A 20774-nucleotide genomic window follows, 5' to 3' on the forward strand; every position below is an offset into this window, starting at 1 on the left:
CATAACATCAAAACAAATAAAACCAACTAAAATGGCAAATGTGGCATATTTTTAAAATTAATAAACGGTAGAAAAACAACACAGCACGAGAGAGAGAGCACGAAAAGTTGCAGCACTGCCTGTTTGTACCATTCTGTTGTTTTCGTGCTGAATATTTTCAAATAAATAAATATGCAAGGAATGCAGTTGAAGTAGGGTAACTTTTTATTTGAGCTTGTCTCTTGGGCATACAAGTACATTTCTTGAATCGATTGCTGGATGCAATTTTCGATATTAGGCAAGCACTGGATTTTCGAATGGACACAACAGTACGTTTGTTCAATTCTTATTTGCAATTGCATTGTGCAGTTTAACCCGTACAAAACATTTGGCCAAAGTCCAAAGCATTGGTTTAGGTAGAACAAAAAAAAAATGCCTGTGTGCCAAGATTTCGAAGCATGTCAAAGATTTATAGGTGGCCTGACTTACCCTATAGCCCTCCACTGCAGTTACCCTTCATAGCTGGCCCAAGTTATGCTGAGCTTTTCCTCGTGAAACCTAAAAAGTTGAATTTTGATGTTTACAGCTACGCTGTGCAATATATAAGCCTAGCATAATTTACTCTTCAGTATTTTTACTCTATCCAGGTTTTCTGTTTATTACACCACAATCAAAGTTTGCAGCCAGTGTTGAATTGACGAGCGTCAACCAATTCAGGTTGAAAGCACAAAATGCTCTAACAGAAATCGCAGTCTTCACATGTGATCAAATACGTAGTTCTTTAACACTAAACAAGGCTACTGCAGAATGCTAGGAGCATAAAATATACTCTATGAGGTGCAGTTGGCCAGTGTGTAATTTAAGCAGCATTGTTTTAATACAAACGGGAATTGGTGAAACAGCCATGAGCTTCTGACAGCAGCTATCATCGTGACTGGCCAAATCACCTGAGTGGGGATGTTACGGCTATGTGCTGTAGCTTAAGCGTGTGGCCTAATGAATTGCCAAGAAATTTAAAACTCATTGTATGTCGGGTTGCTTGTACCTGTGGACTTTTTTCAGTTTAAGGTGATAATGCGCTCCCTGGGTCCACCTTTAGTCAGGTAGACCCACTGAGCTATAGTGGTGTCAAGGATGTGGTGCTGGACTTGCACTAGGGATGTCCTGGGTTTGATTCCCATGTGGTTTGAACTCTTCCAACTCAATCCACTCTTTGCTCTCTTTGCACTGCCGGCCGGTTTAGGAGCTGTTGTGCTAGTACAGACAGCGGATAGTGGCTTCTTAGTCAATGGGCCACTTATTGCTTTCGCGTTGATAAGGTAGAGTTTTCAAGATTGTGTGTTACGGCCGGTTACACTTGCCACATTTAGGGTGCTTAAATCCGACCATGTGCAAATTGCAGGCCTGTGATAAATGGGTACAGGTGATCTGATGCATAAAACTGCGCCTACTGTCAAGGCATGCCGTGAATTTGTTGGTGGAATGGACATTTACAAACATGCATTCGCATGATTAACATGCATTCGCATGATTTCCACTGCAGCATAAAAAATTGAGGTAGAAAAGGTGCATTGTAATTTTGCAGCTCCAAAGTAGTACACTACGTAAGACCAGCACTGCTTCCCCTTGTGGCGCTTTGGACGGCTCACAGCAAAGTCCACTAAGCATCAGAATCAGCTAGTGCTTGATGTAGTTGCTACATCTATTCCCTTTGAAACGCAAGCTGCTGGACACCAGATTTCCCTACACTAACAACGTTAGAATTGGGTTAGAAAAGTGAAATGAACTGGAAAGCTGTGGGTGAAAAGTATGATCAACATGACAATTCCAACAGGGACAAGACCACCTTGTTTTGGGAACTTTACCCAAAAAGACCAAGGCCCTTGGCAACGAAAGGAGCCCCAGCTGAAAACAGAGCAAGGCCTCACGGCTTGTGGAGGGTGCTTCTCGTGGTAGAATATAACTGCCTGTCATCATGCGATTTCGACTTCCCAGGAATCTTCACCACCACTGTGTTGACATTGAAGGAAGGTGACAGGAAAGTGTCCGCAAAGTCGCGCATCAAGGCTACTATTCCTGTTGACACTGGACAGATAAGAGCCAAAATTACAACTAAACTACTTTTCTGCACAAGAAAGAGGTCACTTTCTTGTTTTGCCAAAGCTAATAACATGCCCTTAAATAATCCATGCATGACATATGTTCATCACAGATGGGTTTGGGTGCACCAAATTATTTGTTATACGGAACCTTTTTTCCCCGCACTGAGCAGTGTGAACTCGCAGGAAGCAGTTTTATTTCGTGTAAGGCATTTCTAAGAGCAACGCAATCACTTTGTTCTCTGTCTACTTTACTCATACTATCAATTCGTAAATTTATACCAGCAAATAGAAAACAAACAGAAAGAAGAACACAATTTAGCGCACGAGATATCCCCAGCTGTCCATTGCTTTGACACTCGCTGAAAGATTTGTAATGGTCAAGCTGGCATAGATCTGTAGATCGTTTGGTTTTGTTTTCACTGGCATTTCCAGTACACACGCTGCTGTCTTCATGGCTATCCACTGCTGTGTTAGTGTAAACACTCGCTTTAAATGTATGCAGAGAGAGAACGCAGCAGTGTTTCTGAAGTATACCATCAATTATAAGCCAGGCAAGGGCGGGAACCCGTTAGGTCGTGACAAGTGGCCTAGAAAAATCGTATAGGATAACAAGCGATGTTAATGACGCCACATTGAAGAGACAAAGAAGCGCCACGGGAGAGACGGGTTTCCGCGCCGTGCAACAAACCGCCAACAGCTTGCGATCGCCGACAGACGCGAACAGAGCAGCATAAACAGCAACAATAATGCAAGACGGTGAGAACGCGCCGTTAACAATTTCGTAAACGTCGCTAATATAACTGCTGCAAGCAGAAAGCACGCTTTGCAGTAGGAGATATGCGAACTGATTGCAAACCCGCCAAAAAACACTGCGGTATTCTCGTAACTGTCCCTTTCGAAAACGTCCCTTTTGCGTCCCTTTCATCGTGGCGTACTTCCGGATAAGCAGTGGTCCTTTTATTCAAATAGCGTAACTGTTCTTGCAAACGCATTTTAAAGAAGTGAAACCGTATCAGAGTATCTTTTATGTGTTTATTGTTCCGCGAGCGAACTGCGACGAAAAATCGTCTGCTCCAAATCGTCTGCTCCGAGTAGCCACGGCTCATAGCTCCGCCGTGCTTGCATGGCGTCACATCCGGGTGTTCGCTTTTAGCCAATCAGGGCTCGCTCAAAAGGGACACTTTGAAAGGGACACAAAAGGGACAAAACACGGGAATACCGCCCCTGGTCGGCCGATGGTAACTGGCAGTGCCTCCTACTGGTAACCGGCCGATGGTAACAGATAACTGCAAAGCTTTTGTGCCAGAAGACGCTGGAGCTGTTGAACGACGACTGACAGGGCGACAACCATCGCCAGTTTATGAATTCTTGCGTTGACCGCATAAAGGCCGACCTCCATGCAGCGAAATGTCGGCGAAAAGGCGGCGAACGTCGCCCGGCGGCGGCCGCTCTGCCGCCGGCGTCGAAAATACGGCTGGTCGCCGGCGATCTACGCACAGATCTACGCGAGCTAGGTTGACTAGGTTGGCTAGGTGTCGAAAGGGGCCGCTCAGCGGAGCATCCACACTAGTAGCGCGACGCTGTCGCCACCTACATTGCCTACATGTCGAGCATGGAGGAAGATGTCGAGCTCGCGGCGAATAGGTGGCAACACTGTCGGTCGGCGCTCGCGCGATTACCTTGCGCGCGACTTAGCAGTGGCAGCGGTACGAGCAGTTCGAGCCCTGTTCCCTGTTCTGTCGTACGAGTCGCACAACACACCTGTGCCACTTTGTTCTGTGTGCTATGTGAGCACAATGGCTGAGCCTGGTGATTGGGAGTTCTCGAAGGAGAACATACAGCCGTTAAGACAAGGCCCGCCACAATGCCCGCAGGACCTCAAGCAGAAAATGGGGTAAGCTCTGCTCTGTGCTTAGGCACCAATGACAAGCCTATACTTGGCTCACTTTTCCGATTGGACGATTATGGGTCTATTCGATTCAGCCTGCACCTCTTGAACCAGTTCACAGCGGTGCAAAGTGGGTTCCGCCATCGGCGGAACCAGCCCTGCACTTTTTTCGTCTGCTTCTGCACCTCCTCGGCAGGGAGTGCAGGCAAAGCCGTGAACCCGTCCTGCACCCGTCGGCACCACCGGTGAATCGAACGGCGCGGTTCAGGTGCCGCGAGCTGCAGCGCTTGAACGAACGGCGAAGTGCGGCACCGCCTGAACTGGTTCACGCGGTGCAGGTGAAACGAATAGACCCTATGTGAAGTCCCACCGGAAATTGCTATACGCACTACCCATATAGCGCCATCTATGAGGCGTTGTCAGAAACGCTCCCGAGCTTGCTTGGTGGCGGGCTGACGCGACCTCCGTACCACAGAACAGGGGAGGATCGGTCACGGCAAAGTTTTCGCTGTAGTCATGGGCGTGAAATAGATTGTGGCTGCCCACAGGGTCGTTTACGATGCGTTTGAGCTTTTCATCGAGGCAGGAACAGAAATTACGCGGGCAGCTGGTGCACAACATACGGTTGATACGGTGTTGATCAACATATCGTATGTTGGGTCGGGCCGGCCGAGTCATTTTTTGTTTATTTTATTTTTTAGTTTTGTATAGGCAAGTATGTGTAGCCCGAAGCTGTTCATTCCTGGGTATTGCCAACTCTCTAAATAATAACCCACGGCGGCTTTATATCGCCCTAATAAGATTTATCAGGCGCCAGATAGCTCAGATCTCGCATGGTCTCTCATGGCTGCAGGGGGTACAATGTCTCGGGTTCGATTCCCGGCAGCCAAGGCTGCGTTGAATTTACGATGAAGGCGAAAAATTACTGTGCGTACCCGATGTTTCGATCAACACTAAAGATCCCTGAATAAGATGTCTACAACGCTGCCCCGTGCCATCTTAGCGCGTTGTGGTATCGGCGGCGCACAAAAATCCAGTTTTAATTGACTACGCAGCAGTCAACTAAAGCATGTTCTACAGGAACTCTTCAGTACAAACGGGAGAACGTGCACCTGTGCTCATATATGTGTTTGTAGGACTGACAGCTCTCTTTATACCTTTCTCTTTCTCTCTTTCTACGTTATCCTATCACTCCCCCTCTACTTCCCTTCGCCTGCACTGGGTTGTATGCAGGTGAGCTCTCTGTCGCGCTCAAAATATCCCCAGTGAATTTCCTTTTTTTTTTTTCCCGTCGCAAACCACGACCACCGCACCTTGCCTCGAGCTGTTAAAGTTGGCTTTTCCGCATGGTGGTTAAGCTGTGCAAGAAAGTCACCGGGGCTAAATGTGATAGTAAGAGACGCTTTTGATGTAAATCAGCTCATCCATAGTCTTTAAGAAACGCTTAGGACACATTCTTTAGTAGTGTGACCTTTAAAAGTTTCACACCCCTCCTCCCACTCGGCCTTCTTTTGGTAAATAAAGGCGGTTTCAACATGCAGACACAGGAAAAGGAAACAGGAAGATGTATAGAACTTTTTTCTTTCACGTACATAATGTTACATGCTAGCAGTGCCATTTGTCCACCACGTTTTACTTTGTGCATTGTAGCAGTTTCTTACCAAGATCCAAAGACTCGGTAAAAAAATTTCACATCACGAATGGTAAAAAAAAATGATCTCTGTAAATTATGTGGAAGCAATGCCCATCTCTTCATTGTTGACACTTTCTAGTTTATCAGAGCTGCTGCAGCCAAGCGTCATGTTACATTTGTAAACTAGAAAATACAGGAAAGAGGCCGTTCTAAGTAGAAGGAATTATATTGATTAGCATCTGCGTTGTTTGAATTGTGTTTTCCAACTGGCAGGGCAACTGCTATTATTTTTGTGCACATAAGATGTCCACGATTTTGCGCCAGTATGTGACTCTTAGGTGGTTACATGCTGATAAAAGAATTCTGTGCTATCTTCATTCATACACTGCAACTCGTCCATGCTCATGGTGAGCATGCAGGGTGCACGTGTGACGCTTAGCATGGTAAACGTCAGGCGACGTTTGCTCAGTTGTAACGAGAATATGTCTACTCCAGAATGCTTAAATAACTGAATCAATCGTGAAAAACAGTCAACTCAAAACAACCTGAAAAAAAAGAAGCACCCTCCACCCTAAACGAAAAAGAAGACAAGAAGAAACGAGTTAACTATTTTATAGGGGTGTGCGAATATCAATTTTTCAATTTCGAAGCGAATTCGAATAATAAAAACAACGTTCGAATCGAATCGAATATTTTTCGAATATTTTTCGAATACGAATACTTACTGTTTTTTGTAAAATTAATGTTTTCACCATCTAGAGACACAAAAACTGCAACTTTATTGCACAACAAATCACACAAAGTAAAATTAGGAATTACACAATACCATTGCACTCAACAGGTTAAGGCCTGCACTCGCTTAAATGTTAACATGGAGAAAGGTTAACTGCTCGACATGTTCGGGGAACAGTGACAACCTCCTGCTCGTCACCACTTTACAGAACCGAAAACAGCCGCTCACTTGAGACACTAGTAGCTGGCATGCCCGAGCCCGTGCACATTGCCGCTCGCTGATACAGTAAAATCTTGATGATACTAATCTCTCGAGACTGCGAAAAATATTCGTATCATCCGAAATTCGTATGAACCAACACAGACCAAAAAATTTAGCGCTGAAAAAAGTTTTCGTTTATTTCTTTTCCTACTTTCGCGAGAAGAAATTCGTGATTTTTTCTGCTTTTTTTAACCCCCGTGTCGCAAAGCAGTCCTTTCTGGAGCACGTAAAGCTTCGCGCTCGTCTCCTCACTCGCTGTGCCCAAGCTCGCTACACGCCGCAACGGCCAAGCGTGAACCGCATGGTGCGTTTTTGCACGCGATTCGCTCGCCTCGGCTCTGCGAGCGCTGTATTTTCACGCCCACATCGACGATTTCGCGCCCGCGGTAGCGCCTACTTCGGTCAGAAAATGACGCACGACGCGCGCGGCAGAATGGAGGAGCCTGACTACTTGCGATGAGATCGAGACAGCCGGCTTGGCTCCGCCGGAGATGGTTAGGCTTAGCACCCCGGCAAATATTTTATGGGCACTTTCACTAGCGGCGCGGATTATGTTTTATAGTACCGTTTTCGCATGCATTATCAGCTCCTTTACCGCACAAGCAACTTCGTGTCTCCCTTGAGCCGCATTTTAAAGAGCGGTTAGAAGCGGTCGCTCGAGCGCCCGCGCCACTTCGCAGCTGGAGTCGACGCCATGTTGACGCCGCCGGCCGCGCCGCGCGCAGCGTGGGGGTGGTTTCGCGGCGGTGTCAGCGCGTTGGGCGTGCGCAGAGCGTTTTCGCGAGCAGGAAACAACAGCCCGGCCGTTTCTGGAGAAAGAGTGACAAACTGGGGAGCGAGAGCCGTCACTTGCTCGTTCGGCAGTCGGGTGCCTCGCCGGCTCGTTCGTATCTTCCGCCGGGCCGCGCAGGTCCGTTCGTAACAGCCGAAATTTTTCCCATTGCAAACGATGCAATTTCGCCGGGACTTTTCGGAAATTCGTATCATCCCGAAATTCGCACCCCCAGAATCGTATCATCGAGAGTCCACTGTAAATAAACACCGATACAGACACGCTCTGATTTTTTTTTTAAATTTTGGGTTGTTCGAATATTTCGAACAATAAAAGTGTCGTTCGAATCGAATCGAATACCAAAAAATTCGAATCGAATATTCGAAGTTTCGAATATTCGCACACCCCTACTATTTTACATTGTTTTCAGGTTATCCAAAAATAAGTCTCCATGCAGAAGGTCCAAGAAAGACTGTTGTTTCTTACACTTTCAAGAACACATCAACACTGCCATTGTTTTACAATATAAAGTAAATTTTTATTACACCATATCTTCAGCTTCAGGTGGTGTTGTCCTTTCTGGGTGACCTGTAAAACCAAAGGTGCAATATAATTAGCAATACGACTGTGCTCCTTATATACATGATAGGAATAGAGCAAAAAAAACATACATGGCAAAACCCAGGACCTTTGTTGCGTTGTTTCTTCATTTTGTGTTATTTTTTGTTCTACTGGCTCAATTTCAATTCTTGAAACCAACTTTCGTGAAAAACCTATTGAGCAACCCCTCAAGATAAAATCCTGCTGACGCCCATGCATAAGGAACCAATAAAGTGTGCCGCTGGCCGAATTGGTTCTCAATGCATAAATACGAGGCTGATTCAAAAAGAAACGATAAGAAAAAAGGGCACGGGTGCCTTCATGGTCTGTCCCACATACAACTTTCACTACAACTTGGAACGATATTTTGGCCCTGAGAAAGATATACGCCTCCATGCCTATTCGGCACTAGGAAGCGGATCCAAGCATCAGCACTGACTCCCCCCATCTCCTATCATTACTAATAGCTTGACACTTGTTGATTAAAAAAGTGCTTGTCCTTATGCGTCATCCCACTTGTAACAATGCATGCAACGACATTTAACGAGGCGAGGGGAAGCGCGCTGAAGGCATACAATACGCGTTCGCACCGTTCGGTTGCACGGGCAGGCTGAAGGACCCACGCGACGTGCATGCATGCTCACGCATCGGCTGGAAAGGCTGGTGAAGGAAACGTAAGCTCGGTGGTCGATGCGGGTCTCCTACTTCAACATCAGTAAAGCAAGCGTTACGGGACGAACCAACGAGGCCAGAAATACCTACCTTCAGATTGGCCAAGCCGTCTTCGAACCACTGCGGTGTGTTGACGGCGCGATCGGGAAGTTGCCACGCCAGCTTGACGGCCCTGGCGCGAATCGTGTGCATCAGCCCGGCCCACGACTCAATACTTGCGCTTTATTACCGTGATTTGCCGCGACAAGATTGGTGGCACCGATCCATCCATGGATCGGTCAAAAGCGACGAAAAGCAGCCATGTCGACCGTCCAAACGCTTGAGACCATGTACGTTAAAAAACATCAAAAAAGTGTTTCTGACAGCACCCATAGATGGCGCTATATGGGTAGTGCGTATAGCAATTTCCGGTGGGACTTCACTACGTAGTACATATAGCATCGTCCTTTCCGATTGGCCTGCAGTGGTGGTTGACACCGCCATGCTCGGCCATGCTATCGTGGAAAGGACTACCACTTTTCACGATTGTACTGTAAAGTTGCCAGTTCTAACTTTGGAGTACTAAAGCCAACGGAAAGTTTGCGAAACGTTCGCAGCACAGCCAATGCCCCCAAGACCAGTGACGACAGAGAGGCATTGTTTACAAACCTACTACGCAGTCAGAGCGCTTTTTTCCCCCGGTCTCCGGCTACCGACGACATGGGTGCTTTATGCACTATCTAGTTTGAGGCCAGGTGATGTAATGGCTCGTTTTCACTGTAGGGGAGTATGCCGCGTGGATGGTTTTTAATACCCCTGTTACACTAGCACGTACAAATGTTATTGAACTCATATGCGAAGTTTGGCTGCTCCTCTGGGTTTTGAAATGCCATTCGAGCCAAATGAGCACCCAAAGAGACATTTGGGGCTCTCAATTGCCATTTTTTTTGCACTCGCGCAGAGCGTTATAAGTCTGCATACACAAATACATTACTGGTGTACTTAAAACAAACAAAATATTCTTAACTGTGGGACATTGTTTACTTCTCGTTCACTTAAATCGTGATATCAAGGTGTAATATTTCCGTACATTCAGCATCAGTGCATGGTGATGGTGATGGTGGCTGTGCCCTTTGAAACGGGCTGTCACTGCTCAAACGCGCAACCAAGCAAAAGAAAAAACATAAATACAAAGAAAAAAAATAATTAAAAGGTCACCCCTTGTATCACTCCGAAGAGCAGCGCCCCTGTAGTCCCTCTCACAGCCTTCGCCCTAGCGCATAGTTTTGCCACCAAAACTCCAGCCGCCTCTTCGTCACTTCAATGACCTCACGCTCTATGCCGCTGCCAATCCGGAAACCCAGGGCGGTGGGCAGCGACATCGTCCGGGCAGGGGGGATATGTTGGGGCACCCGACGATCACGTGCTCCAGAGTCTCGTCACACTCCCCACAGAGGGCAGAGGAAGTCTGTTGCTCACCCGTGAAGCGCGCCCTCCACACCCGTGTGCGCAGCACGCCTCCTCGAGCCCCGGCCAACAAGCTGCTGCCCCACGAGTTGTTGTAAAGGCCCTCTCGGCAGATCTCCCTCTTCTCTTGAATGTACATCTTCAGTGCCGACTTCCGCTTCGCTTCCCCGCACGGGGCACCTTGAGCAATCTTGGTGACGGTGTTGGCGACACCGCGGACCCCGAGCCCCCAAACATAAGCTGGATCCAACCGTGGCGATGTGTTGTATGGTGAAGGGTAGAAACCACAAACGGTGGCCGTCGGAGCCCAGGTCAAGCTCCAGCGGATGGGCTCCCTGTCTGTCTACCAGGCAGGGAGCTCCGGGACCTCTTTGACTACCAGGGTAAGGTCAAAGAAGAAAGTACCCCCGTCTCCCTGCTTTCCAATGTATCATATGGCATTTTCCAAACCCCCCCTCAAACGTGATCGGCCCCCCAAAAGGGGCCGCACCGAAGTTTCATTCCCACCTCTTTCAACAACTGTCTTGTCAACAACCGTGAATAACTATGCTCGTTTTCTTGTGATTGAGTCAGCTGACTCAGCAAGACCTGTCGCTTCCATGTCCGTATTCTTGATCTCTAAATTTCTGCAAAGCACCATAGGTGGCAAATATCAAGCTAAAAAGCTCAGGACCGGAGAAATCCTTGTAGAACTCAATGCCGAACAACGAGCCCGCACTCTTCTTGCACAAACCCGCATCCATGATCTGGAGATCAGGGTCACACCACACAGGAGCCTAAACAGCTCCCAGGGTGTGATTTCTGAGACAGATCTCCTGACGGAAACAGATGCCGACCTTCTCGAAGGTTTAAAGGATCAGGGCGTCACAGCTGTGCGGCGCATCACGGTGCGCAGGGACGACAAGATAATCCCCACCAAACACATCATCCTGACCTTTGACCGCTCGACACTTCCACAATATATAAATGCAGGCTTCATCCGATGCTCCATTCGTCCTTACATTCCGAACCCGCGCCGCTGCTTCAAGTGCCAGCGGTTCGGGCACGGTACAAACTCTTGCCGTGGCCGAACGACTTGTGCAAAATGCGCCGCGTACGATTACCCCAGCGACAACTGCCCTTCCGACACCCTCACGTGTGTGAACTGCGGGGGGCCGCATGCAGCGTACTCCCGCAAATGTGAAAAATTTCATACAGAGAAAAAGATCATCAACATCAAGATAACGGAAAACATCACCTTCCCAGAGGCGCGAAAGAGCTAGGTTCGCCTCTTCCCCCTGGGGAGGTACGCCGACGCAGCTCGCCGCGGGGCGGAGCGGCGTCTGGTGTCCACAGGGACCCAGTTCAGCGAGTCTGACCTGGTCCCACCCCCGCCCCCCGCTGGGTTGCCTCACGCAGCCCAACCCGGCACCACGCCGCTTGCTGAGGCAGCAGCGGTTGTGGTGCAAACCACTTCTGTTGGGACCAGTGTCGCTCCCGCCTCCGCCTCCCCGTCCTCCAGTGTGTTGGAGGTTACCGAGGTGATGGACACCACGGGCCCCGCATCGGCTCTTACCGCCACCGCACCGCCCGTGCCACTTTTGGCGTCTCCGACGCCCGCGGAGGTGGCGGCTCAAACGAAGGGCTCCCGAAGGGGGGACCAAGTCCTGGGGGCCCGGTCCGTCGGGCACCCCTCGGACATCCGACGACGAGATGGATGTCGGGCCGTTCCTGCCTGCAACGCAGCGCAAGGAGCGGCCTCCGACGCCCAAGCCAGCAGCAGAAAGGCCCAAAAAGCCAAATCCTAGAGTAACAGCCCCGAAAGACACATGAACACACATACACACAGAATTCAGTAGCTTCTAAATCTCCATAATGGGAAGAGAAAATATTACTCAATGGAACTGTAGAGGCTAGAGATGCGTCGCTCAGGAGTGATCCGGTTCTTTTGAGCCGCTCTTTTTGAAGAACGAGTGAGCCGTGGCTCAGTAAAAGTGAGCGGCGGTTCTTTTGGAGAGAGGGAGACCCTTCTCGCCCCCTCAGTGATCCGTGTCGAACGGGGCGAGCCACAGCACTGCAAACCATGGAGAAAGAGCCAACGGAGCCTAAAAGCCGGGTCAACGCTCTCTGCGCCAGCTATTGCGAGAAAGCAACTCCACTGCCGGGCTTCTCCATGCTGCCGGGCCAGCTGGGGCTAATTTTCCAAATTTCTCCAGCGCCCCCTGTCGTGGGAGCAGACAATTCGAGCCAGGAGAACCGGATGCAGTTTTGACCCGTTCATCGGCTCTTCCGGTTCTTCCGCTCAGTTCGCTCAGTTCATTGCTCAGTTCCTGAGCCTATGGTCCCTAGACCCGGGTCAAATGAGCCGTCTCTCTGCGCCATCTATTATCGGCGCGGGAAAGCAACTGTACTGCCAGGCCAGCTGGGGCTAATTTTTCAAATTCCTCCAGCGCGCCCCCTGTCGTGGGAGCAGACAATTCGAGCCGGGAGAACCGGATGCAGTTTTGACCCGTTCATCGGCTGTTCCGGTGAGCGGAATCCGCTCAGTTACTGAGCGGATGAACCGAAGACCCGAGTCAAATGAGCCGTCGCTCTGCGCCATCTGTTATCGGCGCGGGAAAGCAACTGTACTGCCGGGCCGGCTGGGGCTAATTTTTCAAACTCCTCCAGCGCGCCTCCTGTCGTGGGAGCAGACAATTCGAGTCAGAAGAACCGGATGCAGTTTTGACCCGTTCTTCGGCTCTTCCGGCTCTTTCCGCTCAGTTACTGAACCGAAGAACGGCTCCAGCTCTTTTTGATAGCCGCTCTTCGCGAAGCGGATCTTCTGATGCGCCATTTGGGAACCGCGGTGGCGGCGGCGGTGAATGACAGATCGGGAGGCCGCAATGGCAGCAGTGAACGAACTGCGCCTGTATTTTCAAAGTAATAGGAAAATAAACTCCTGTGACCATATAATTCACTAGAATCACTACAGTTACATTTGTGCGTGTGGCTGTTGTCCGAGTCAGGAACGAGCCGCATCTTCTCAACCGCTCAGTTCCGCAGCGATTATCGGATCCCGGCGGTTCTTTGGCAGAGCGGCTCTCCTAAGAACTGACGTTCAGCGGCTGCTCACTCGAGTAGAGAATCGTGCTGAGCATGGCTCTGAAGGAGTCGTGTCGGCACGTTCCGGTAGAGTTATTAGAGGCGGCCGACCCAGCTGGGTCTTGTGTGCAACTTTCGCGTCATCTATTATCGCTGCCAAAAAGCGGACCCGTCGACCTCGCTTCGAATAAACTGAACAAAGTGTTGTTCACCACCACAATATTAAAATTAGTTTCTTGTATCATGTCCAGAATCATTTTTTCTGGCGTCACAGCTCACTAGTAGAGATCATATTTGTGAGGTTATAAAGTTGACAAAAAGTTGCATTTTCTTCTTTATATATCGACCGAGAGTGATTCTGAAATACCACTGACACATAAAAACTTTTGTAATGATGGTGAGGCCAATTCTTTTCAGCACAAATACAGCGGATGTTGTTACAAAATAAATGACTCAATAACAATTAAGTAATAATTTAGATTATGGATGCTTAACACAGGTTACAAACCTAAATGAACCGCTGAACCGTTCAAATGAACCGGTTCACTTCAGTGAACTGAGCCGTTCTGAGCCGCTCACTGAAGTGAGCCGTTTTGCCCATCTCTAGTAGAGGCCTCATTAAAAATCCTGATGATGTCCATGAGATATTGCATTCGAACCAGCCAAGTGTGATGTGTCTTCAGGAGACGCATCTGAATCCCAGTCACACAAATTTCTTAAATAGGTACATGGTATTCAGAAAGGATAGGGTTGGCTGCACACACTCTTCGGGCGGTGTAGCCATAATAGCCCGGAAATCCCTAGCATGCCACCCTATCACTCTCAACACCGTCCTTGAGGCTGTAGCAATACGCACAATAATTTTTAATAGGTTGATAACGGTATGCTCAATTTACATTCGTCCTGATTATGCACTTTCCAGCTCTGACTTCGAGGCGCTGGTCGACCAGCTGCCCGAACCGTACATCCTAGCAGGCGACCTTAATGCACACAACTCTCTTTGGGGCTTCTCCAGAACGGATGCCCGAGGTCGCCTGATAGAGAAATTTCTTACATCTTCAGGAGCATGCCTTTTCAACAAAAAGCAGCCTACATACCATAACTTAGGACATAATACATACTCGCATCTCGACTTGGCTATTGGTTCTGCAATTCTCTTTCCATGCCTTGAGTGGGGCGTGGGCACTGACCCATATGGTAGTGACCATTTCCCCACTTCCCTAACATATATAGGTAAAGGCCCATGCAGTCCATCTTCCCATAACAGGTTTAATGAATCAAAAGCAAACTGGAGTATATTCACAGAAACATCTAAACTACACCACACAACCATAGAACACCTACACGTGGAGGAAGCATCCCAACTCATCATGGCACACATCCGCGACGCTGCCGAAAAGTCTATTCCCCACGCCTCCAGCGGTCCGCGCAACCAAAGGAGGCCGTGGTGGAATGAGGACTGTAGGCGGGCGCAAGAGGTCCAGAACAAGGCGTGGGGTGTCCTTCGCCGGTACCCCACATCAGATAATCTAATTTCGTTTAAACGGGCCAAGGCTTTTGGGAAGCGAGTGCGCCGTGAGGCGAAAAGGGAGAGTTGGTGCACCTTCCTCACTTCCATCAACTCATACACTGACACGCGAAAAGTATGGACACGAATACATAAACTAAAAGGACAACAGACACACAGCTGGCCCTGGTTAGTACAACAGGGGACACACTGGAAGACCAGGCTAACACACTCGCACAACACTTCCAACATGTGTCCAGTTCAGCGCACTACACCAACACTTTCATAAAACACAAAACATCCTGTGAGAAGAAGTCCTTGCGAGACAGTAATAAGTCGACCTCATCTTATAACACCCCCTTCTCACTGCATGAGCTGAAGATCGCACTTAGTACTTGTAAACCTTCAGCTCCAGGCGCAGCCAACATTACATACACTATGATTCAACACTTGCACACAGACACACTTGAAACCCTCCTTCACCTCTACAACAAAATATTTCTTTCGGGGCACCTCCCAGGGTCATGGAGGGAGGCCATCGTAGTGGCCTTTCTGAAAGAAGGGAAGGACCCTTCCTCTCCCGCAAGTTATCGTCCCATCGCCCTCACAAGCTGCCTGTGTAAGCTGTTCGAGAAGATGATCAATAGGAGGCTCATGTACTTCTTAGAGCACAATGGTCTTCCAGGCTGGCTTCAGGGCTGGGAGATCCACCAATGATCAACTGGTTGCATTGGAAACATATCTAAAAGATGCCTTCATTCATAAGCAGTATTGTATAACAGTCTTCTTTGATATGGAGAAGGCCTATATGACACGGCCTGGCGGTACGGCATCTTGTGTGACCTCAAGTTGTTTGGTGTTTCCGGCAACATGCTGAACGCGCTCAGTAGCTACATGTCGGAAAGGACCTTTCGAGTGAGGGTTGGCAGTGCCCTTTCAAATGTATACGTGCAGGAAAATGGCGTCCCTCAAGGCGGTGTCTTGAGCTGCACACTGTTTATTATTAAGATGAACTCACTTCAGAAGGCATTGCCACCAACCATTTCCTGTTCTATATATGTAGATGACATTCAAATATCTTTTAAGTCCTGTAACTTTTCAGTTTGTGAACGCCAAGTCCAGCTTGGGGTGAACCAACTTGCTGGCTGGGCGGACACAAACGGTTTTAAACTGAACCCTGGGAAGAGTACTTGTGTTGTGTTCTCCCGCAAGCGCGGGATTAAAGGAGCCATGAAGAGAAAACACAAGTTTGGTTCATTCAAAAGATTGTCTCGTTAGAATCATACTGACACCACTTTTAACGTAAACTTCGCTCAAATAAGCTACATAATTAGGAAAAACGGGAATGGTCATGCGACCCACCAGCTCATTTCCCGCAACAGAACCTATGATCTCACATGAGCTAAGCTCTGCGATTGGCGGAGGCTGGCAGAAGCAGGCGCAAATTAGGTAGAGCTTCCAAACTAGACGAACGAGCGATTTGCACTTAAATTTAGGGCACATTCTTTACAAAGCAATAAGAATGATGGGACAAACAGTGGAAGTTACGAAAGCACATGTAAACATAGAAGTACTGATGCGTTCTGCTGTTCGTACTGCGCACAGCACTACGGGGCTTGGGGTTGTCTCAGACGACACTGGCCGATTGACGCAAGCAGCGGTGTCTTACGTGACCCCATTTGTCGAGCGAGCACTGTTTCAGGGAACGAATATTTTCTCCCAGAACAAAAACAAGCCAGGTTTAAATGCGGGCAAAAACAAACCAAACGCTTGCCACGGTATGGTGGCGCCATCTAGGTTCGGGTAACGTAAAGAAACGCGGGAACAAACCACCACCGCTGTACAGGGTGGAGACAACCTTTGAACGGTCCCGTGCCGCCGCAATTGGGCCAACGGGCTCAACGCGTTATTCTTTTCGTTTCCCACGAGACCTAGGAACGCGAAACAGACAATATGATTCAAACTTCTTCAGTAAACCGCGTTGCGGTGATAATTTTAGCGCGGTTTTGACACAATGACTTGCTTCGGCGGCGAGCGAGCAACCAAAAATGGCGACGCCAGCGTATACGTGTCTCTACCCTGTACGGCGGATGCGTGAATGAAGGTACTCTTGGCTGCAGAGCGGTCAGTTCCCGTGATGTCATTTGGGACCACGAAAACGCACGATTGAGCGGGAAAATCAAAATTTTAACCTAAATTGTATAATTTCTCAGTGAATAAAGCACCGTTTGTATCCGGACAAGCGCTGGGGGCACTATAAAACACGAAATCTTTCGAATAAAACCAACTTGCATTTTCTCTTCATGGCTCCTTTTAAGGCAGACCCGGAGATCACCCTTCATCGCGCTTCTATCCCTGTAAAAAAGGAGCACAAGTTTTTAGGTGTCATATTTGATGAAAAACTCACGTTCATTCCACACATCAAACAACTTAAACATAAATGCCTGAAAACACTAAACATTCTCAAAGTCCTCTCCCACCAGTCCTATGGTGCAGACAAAGAACTCCTTCTTCGCGTTTTTACCGCCTTAGTCGGGTCTCGGCTAGACTACGGTAGTGTTGTGTATGGGTCGGCATCAAAAACAGCACTAAAAATGCTTGAACCAGTTCTCCATTTGGGCCTGCGCCTTGCGTGTGGTGCTTTCTGCACTAGCCCGGCCCAGAGTCTGTACGCTGAAAGTAACAAATGGTGCCTGGAACATCAGTGAATGTACATAGATTTATTGTATGCTTTTAAGGTCTTATCATTCAAGAACCATCCTTTTAAACCTGTCCTCAACGATACATCTACAACCCAGCTATTCTCAAATCGTCCATCTGTTCCTTTGCCCTACTCTCTGAGGGGGAGAGAGGAAGCTTCAGGTATTTCCGTTGGGTTTTTAGATGTCTGTACATCATCATCATTTTCTGACGTTATACCACCATGGCAACTGCAGCCTGTTTGTTGTGATGTTTCTTTTATGAAATTAGATAAAAACAGTGTTCCGAGAGCTGCGATTCTGCAGCATTTCTTGTCGCTTCAGGATAAATATAAATGTGCCGAATTCTATAGCGATGCTTCGAAAACTTCAACTACAGTGTCGTGCGCCGCTCATGGTCCCAACTTTATTGCTTGCAGAACCATGAGTGTACACACCACTATCTTCTCTGCAGAAGCATATGGCATTTTAATTATCGTTCAGCACATTCTTAAAAAACAGATTCCTAAGTCCATCATCTTCGTGTCCGTTCTAAGTCCGTCATATTCGTGTCTGGGAGGCGGAGCAGTCTGTCCTCATAGTGGCTCTTCGCCACTGCATCCCGTGCCACAAAACTCGACCAACCGAGTTCGTCTTGAATGGTCTCCAACGGGATCTGCTTCCCCGCCCCAAGGGCCAGCCGGCCAACACCCCTCTGGCACCTTTCCAAGAATTCTCTTACGCCCGCCGAGAGGCAGAGGACCGCGTTGGCATAGATGAGTCCAGGCACTGCCACCATCTTCCACAAGGCCCTCACCACCTCATAGCGGTTGAAGGACCAAAGCGACTGGCGGCCCAGCATGCCCTTGCTCCTAGCCGCCTTCACCCGTACTGCCTTTTCGTGAGTAGCCATGTAGTCGCACACACTCGTCTAACACACGCCCAGGTACTTCACTGTGTCCGCTATCTTGATCGTGCCTCCCTGAAGATTCCACGACGCCTCCGGCTGTTCGGCACCCCATGCCATAACCATGGACTTCGTTTGGTTAAACTGCGAGCCTATCCGGGTCATTTCTGTGCTGCAAATCTCCAGCAGCTTCTGCAGCTCCTCCGGGGTGTCCGCGAACAAGGCAAAATCGTCCGCACACACCAACGCCGGGATGGTACACCGCACTGGTTGACCCTGCCTGTAGTGCTCCAGGGAGAAACCAACCCCCGATGCCTCCAAGCACTGAGTCACACCTGCCACGTACATCATGAACAACAGTGGTGACAGGGGACAACCCTGCCGAAGTCCCCATCGCACTGGCACTGGTGCTGCTGTACGCCCCTGCCACTCCACCTCTGCAGTCATGTCTGCATACAGTGCCTGTAAAAGCTCACAGTTTGCGTCCCCAAGACCCAGTTCACGCAGGATGGACCAGAGAATGCCCCGATCAACGCAATCGTAGGCCTTGGAGATGTCTAGAAAAGCCGCATACAGACATACAGCGGTCTCCGAGTCTGTTGGGCGATCTCGACACATTGGGCGAGTACAAACAAGTTGTCTTCGATACACCTTCCAGACCGGAAACCCGTCTGCAGCTCTCCTAGCACACCCTTGCTTTCAGCCCAGCTCTGGAGGCGCCCCCTAACAACCTGCACGCAGACTCGGTACAGTAGTGGTGTCACTGCTATGGGGCTGTAGTTTGCCGGGTCCCGCCTATCACCTGACCGGTTGTACAAAGGCGGCACCTTGCTGCGTTTCCAGGCCACTGTAACCAGTGCTTCTACCAGCACCTGCGCAATGAGGTCCACCATCTTTTCACGCATCTCTGGGCCAAGTAGCTTGATCATGATCAGACTCGTGGGAATGTTGTCCAAGTCACATGCTGTCCCTGTGTCCATTCTCTTGACCGCTCGCTGCAGCTCCCACTAGATGGCACCTGGCGCAACTCTGCATCTGGGACCACCTCCCCTGCATTACGCAGGAACGTGTGGCTTATGTGCTCGGCTGCCAACACACCCTCAGCGGGCTGCTGCAGTTTTAGTAGCCACTCTTCCCGGATTAGCAGGCAGTTCACCCCATCCACGGCCTCTTCCTTCGTCGATCGGCGCAGTTTGCCTTGGTGCGGCCTGCCCGAACTTGCTGCAACCCTCCTCCAGAAGCGCTGCAGTGCCTGCTGCCCAGATGCCTTGAGGTCGTCCAACACCCTTCTGTTGACTCGGTGGATTGATTGCTGGACGAGTGCAGCTGCCTCCTTGTGCTGCAGGAAAATCTCCCATGCGTGTTTTATGGCCGCTGAGCCACCCGCCTCGACGAGCAAGCTGGTGGGCTCGGCTAGCCTCCTTCCGCTGCTAGATTGCCGCTGCAACATCCCTGTTCCACCATGCCTTTGCTTGGCGGCGTCGTGTGTTGCGACTCGTATGCGCCACAAGCACCATAGCCACCTGTGTCTCAAGCTCCTCATAGGAGGACACGACATGCGCCCGTCTCTCCAGCTCATCGGCCATGTTTTGCAGCTCGTGCTCATTTGGCCGTGGCACTCGTGGGGACTCTGGCTGCTGGGCTTTTCGTTGCTGCCCAACCCGAAAAGTGAGCAGTAGGCGGTCGTGGTCACTACCAAGGCTCTCTGTTCCATCCTCATCTATAACCATAGACTCCAGCCTTTGGTAAAGCCTCTCTGAGAGCAGACAGTAGTCGATACACGATTGTCTGTCCCTCATCGACCACGTGACGCAGCCCAGGCACTTCCCAGTGAGGTTGGCAATGGTCAACTTCTCTTAACTGGCAAGGCCCAAAAGCAGCCTCCCATTTGCATCCGTGCGACCATCGAGGTCCTCCAGGTGCCCGTTGAAGTCACGGACTAAGAGCACCTCATGCTGCTGCCTAAGGGCCCGGAGATCCTCCCTGATGCAGGCGCATATTTGTGCATTTTCAGCCCCATGCCCACCTGTCCGCAGATAAACTACGCCCAGTGCGACCTTGCTCCCTGCCAAGTGCCCGGTCACCCACATGTGCTCCTGACACTGCATACGCACCCGGGTCCACTCCTGGCTGCCTGTCCACAGGCATCCCAGGCCACCCCCTTGCCTTTCATTGTCCTGCCTCTTGCAGCCCTCCCAGAAAATGCCCGTCTCACAGGGGGGGGTCTCTTCATTTCGTAAATGGGTCTCAGCAACTGCAAAGAGCGAGATCTCCTGTTCTTGAAGCTGATTGCTGAGCTCACCCCACTTCTGTTCCCTACGTGCCCCTTGCAGGTTCAGGAAACCATCCTTCACAACTGCACTCCTGCACCGCTTTCTGTGCTGCCTTCTCTGTTGTCTAGGTTTCTGCTTGCGTACCCCCTCCAAGTCCCCCGTTTGCAGATTGGTGCTTCCCTGCAAATCACCAAAATTACCATTGTCCCCCACAAAGTGGGGCCGGGCCCTTTGTGCACCACTTGCGAGCAAGTGACAAA

At 49.6% G+C, this 20774-nt stretch overlaps 1 protein-coding gene across 1 annotated transcript in view; it reads left to right on the plus strand.

Moving 5' to 3' along the window:
• The first annotated feature begins 3755 nt into the window (after positions 1-3755).
• LOC144141386 (uncharacterized) overlaps positions 3756-20774 on the plus strand; it is a 50837-nt gene continuing 33818 nt past the window's right edge. The window contains exon 1 of the mRNA XM_077672969.1: positions 3756-3975. Coding sequence (XP_077529095.1) covers positions 3878-3975 — 98 coding nt within the window. The 5' untranslated portion in view covers positions 3756-3877. The remainder of the gene's footprint in view (positions 3976-20774) is intronic.

This window comes from Haemaphysalis longicornis, unplaced genomic scaffold (assembly GCF_048455015.1).
Source record: "Haemaphysalis longicornis isolate Haplotype H1 unplaced genomic scaffold, Haemaphysalis longicornis Haplotype H1 scaffold_1, whole genome shotgun sequence".
In the NCBI taxonomy this organism is placed as follows: domain Eukaryota; kingdom Metazoa; phylum Arthropoda; class Arachnida; order Ixodida; family Ixodidae; genus Haemaphysalis; species Haemaphysalis longicornis.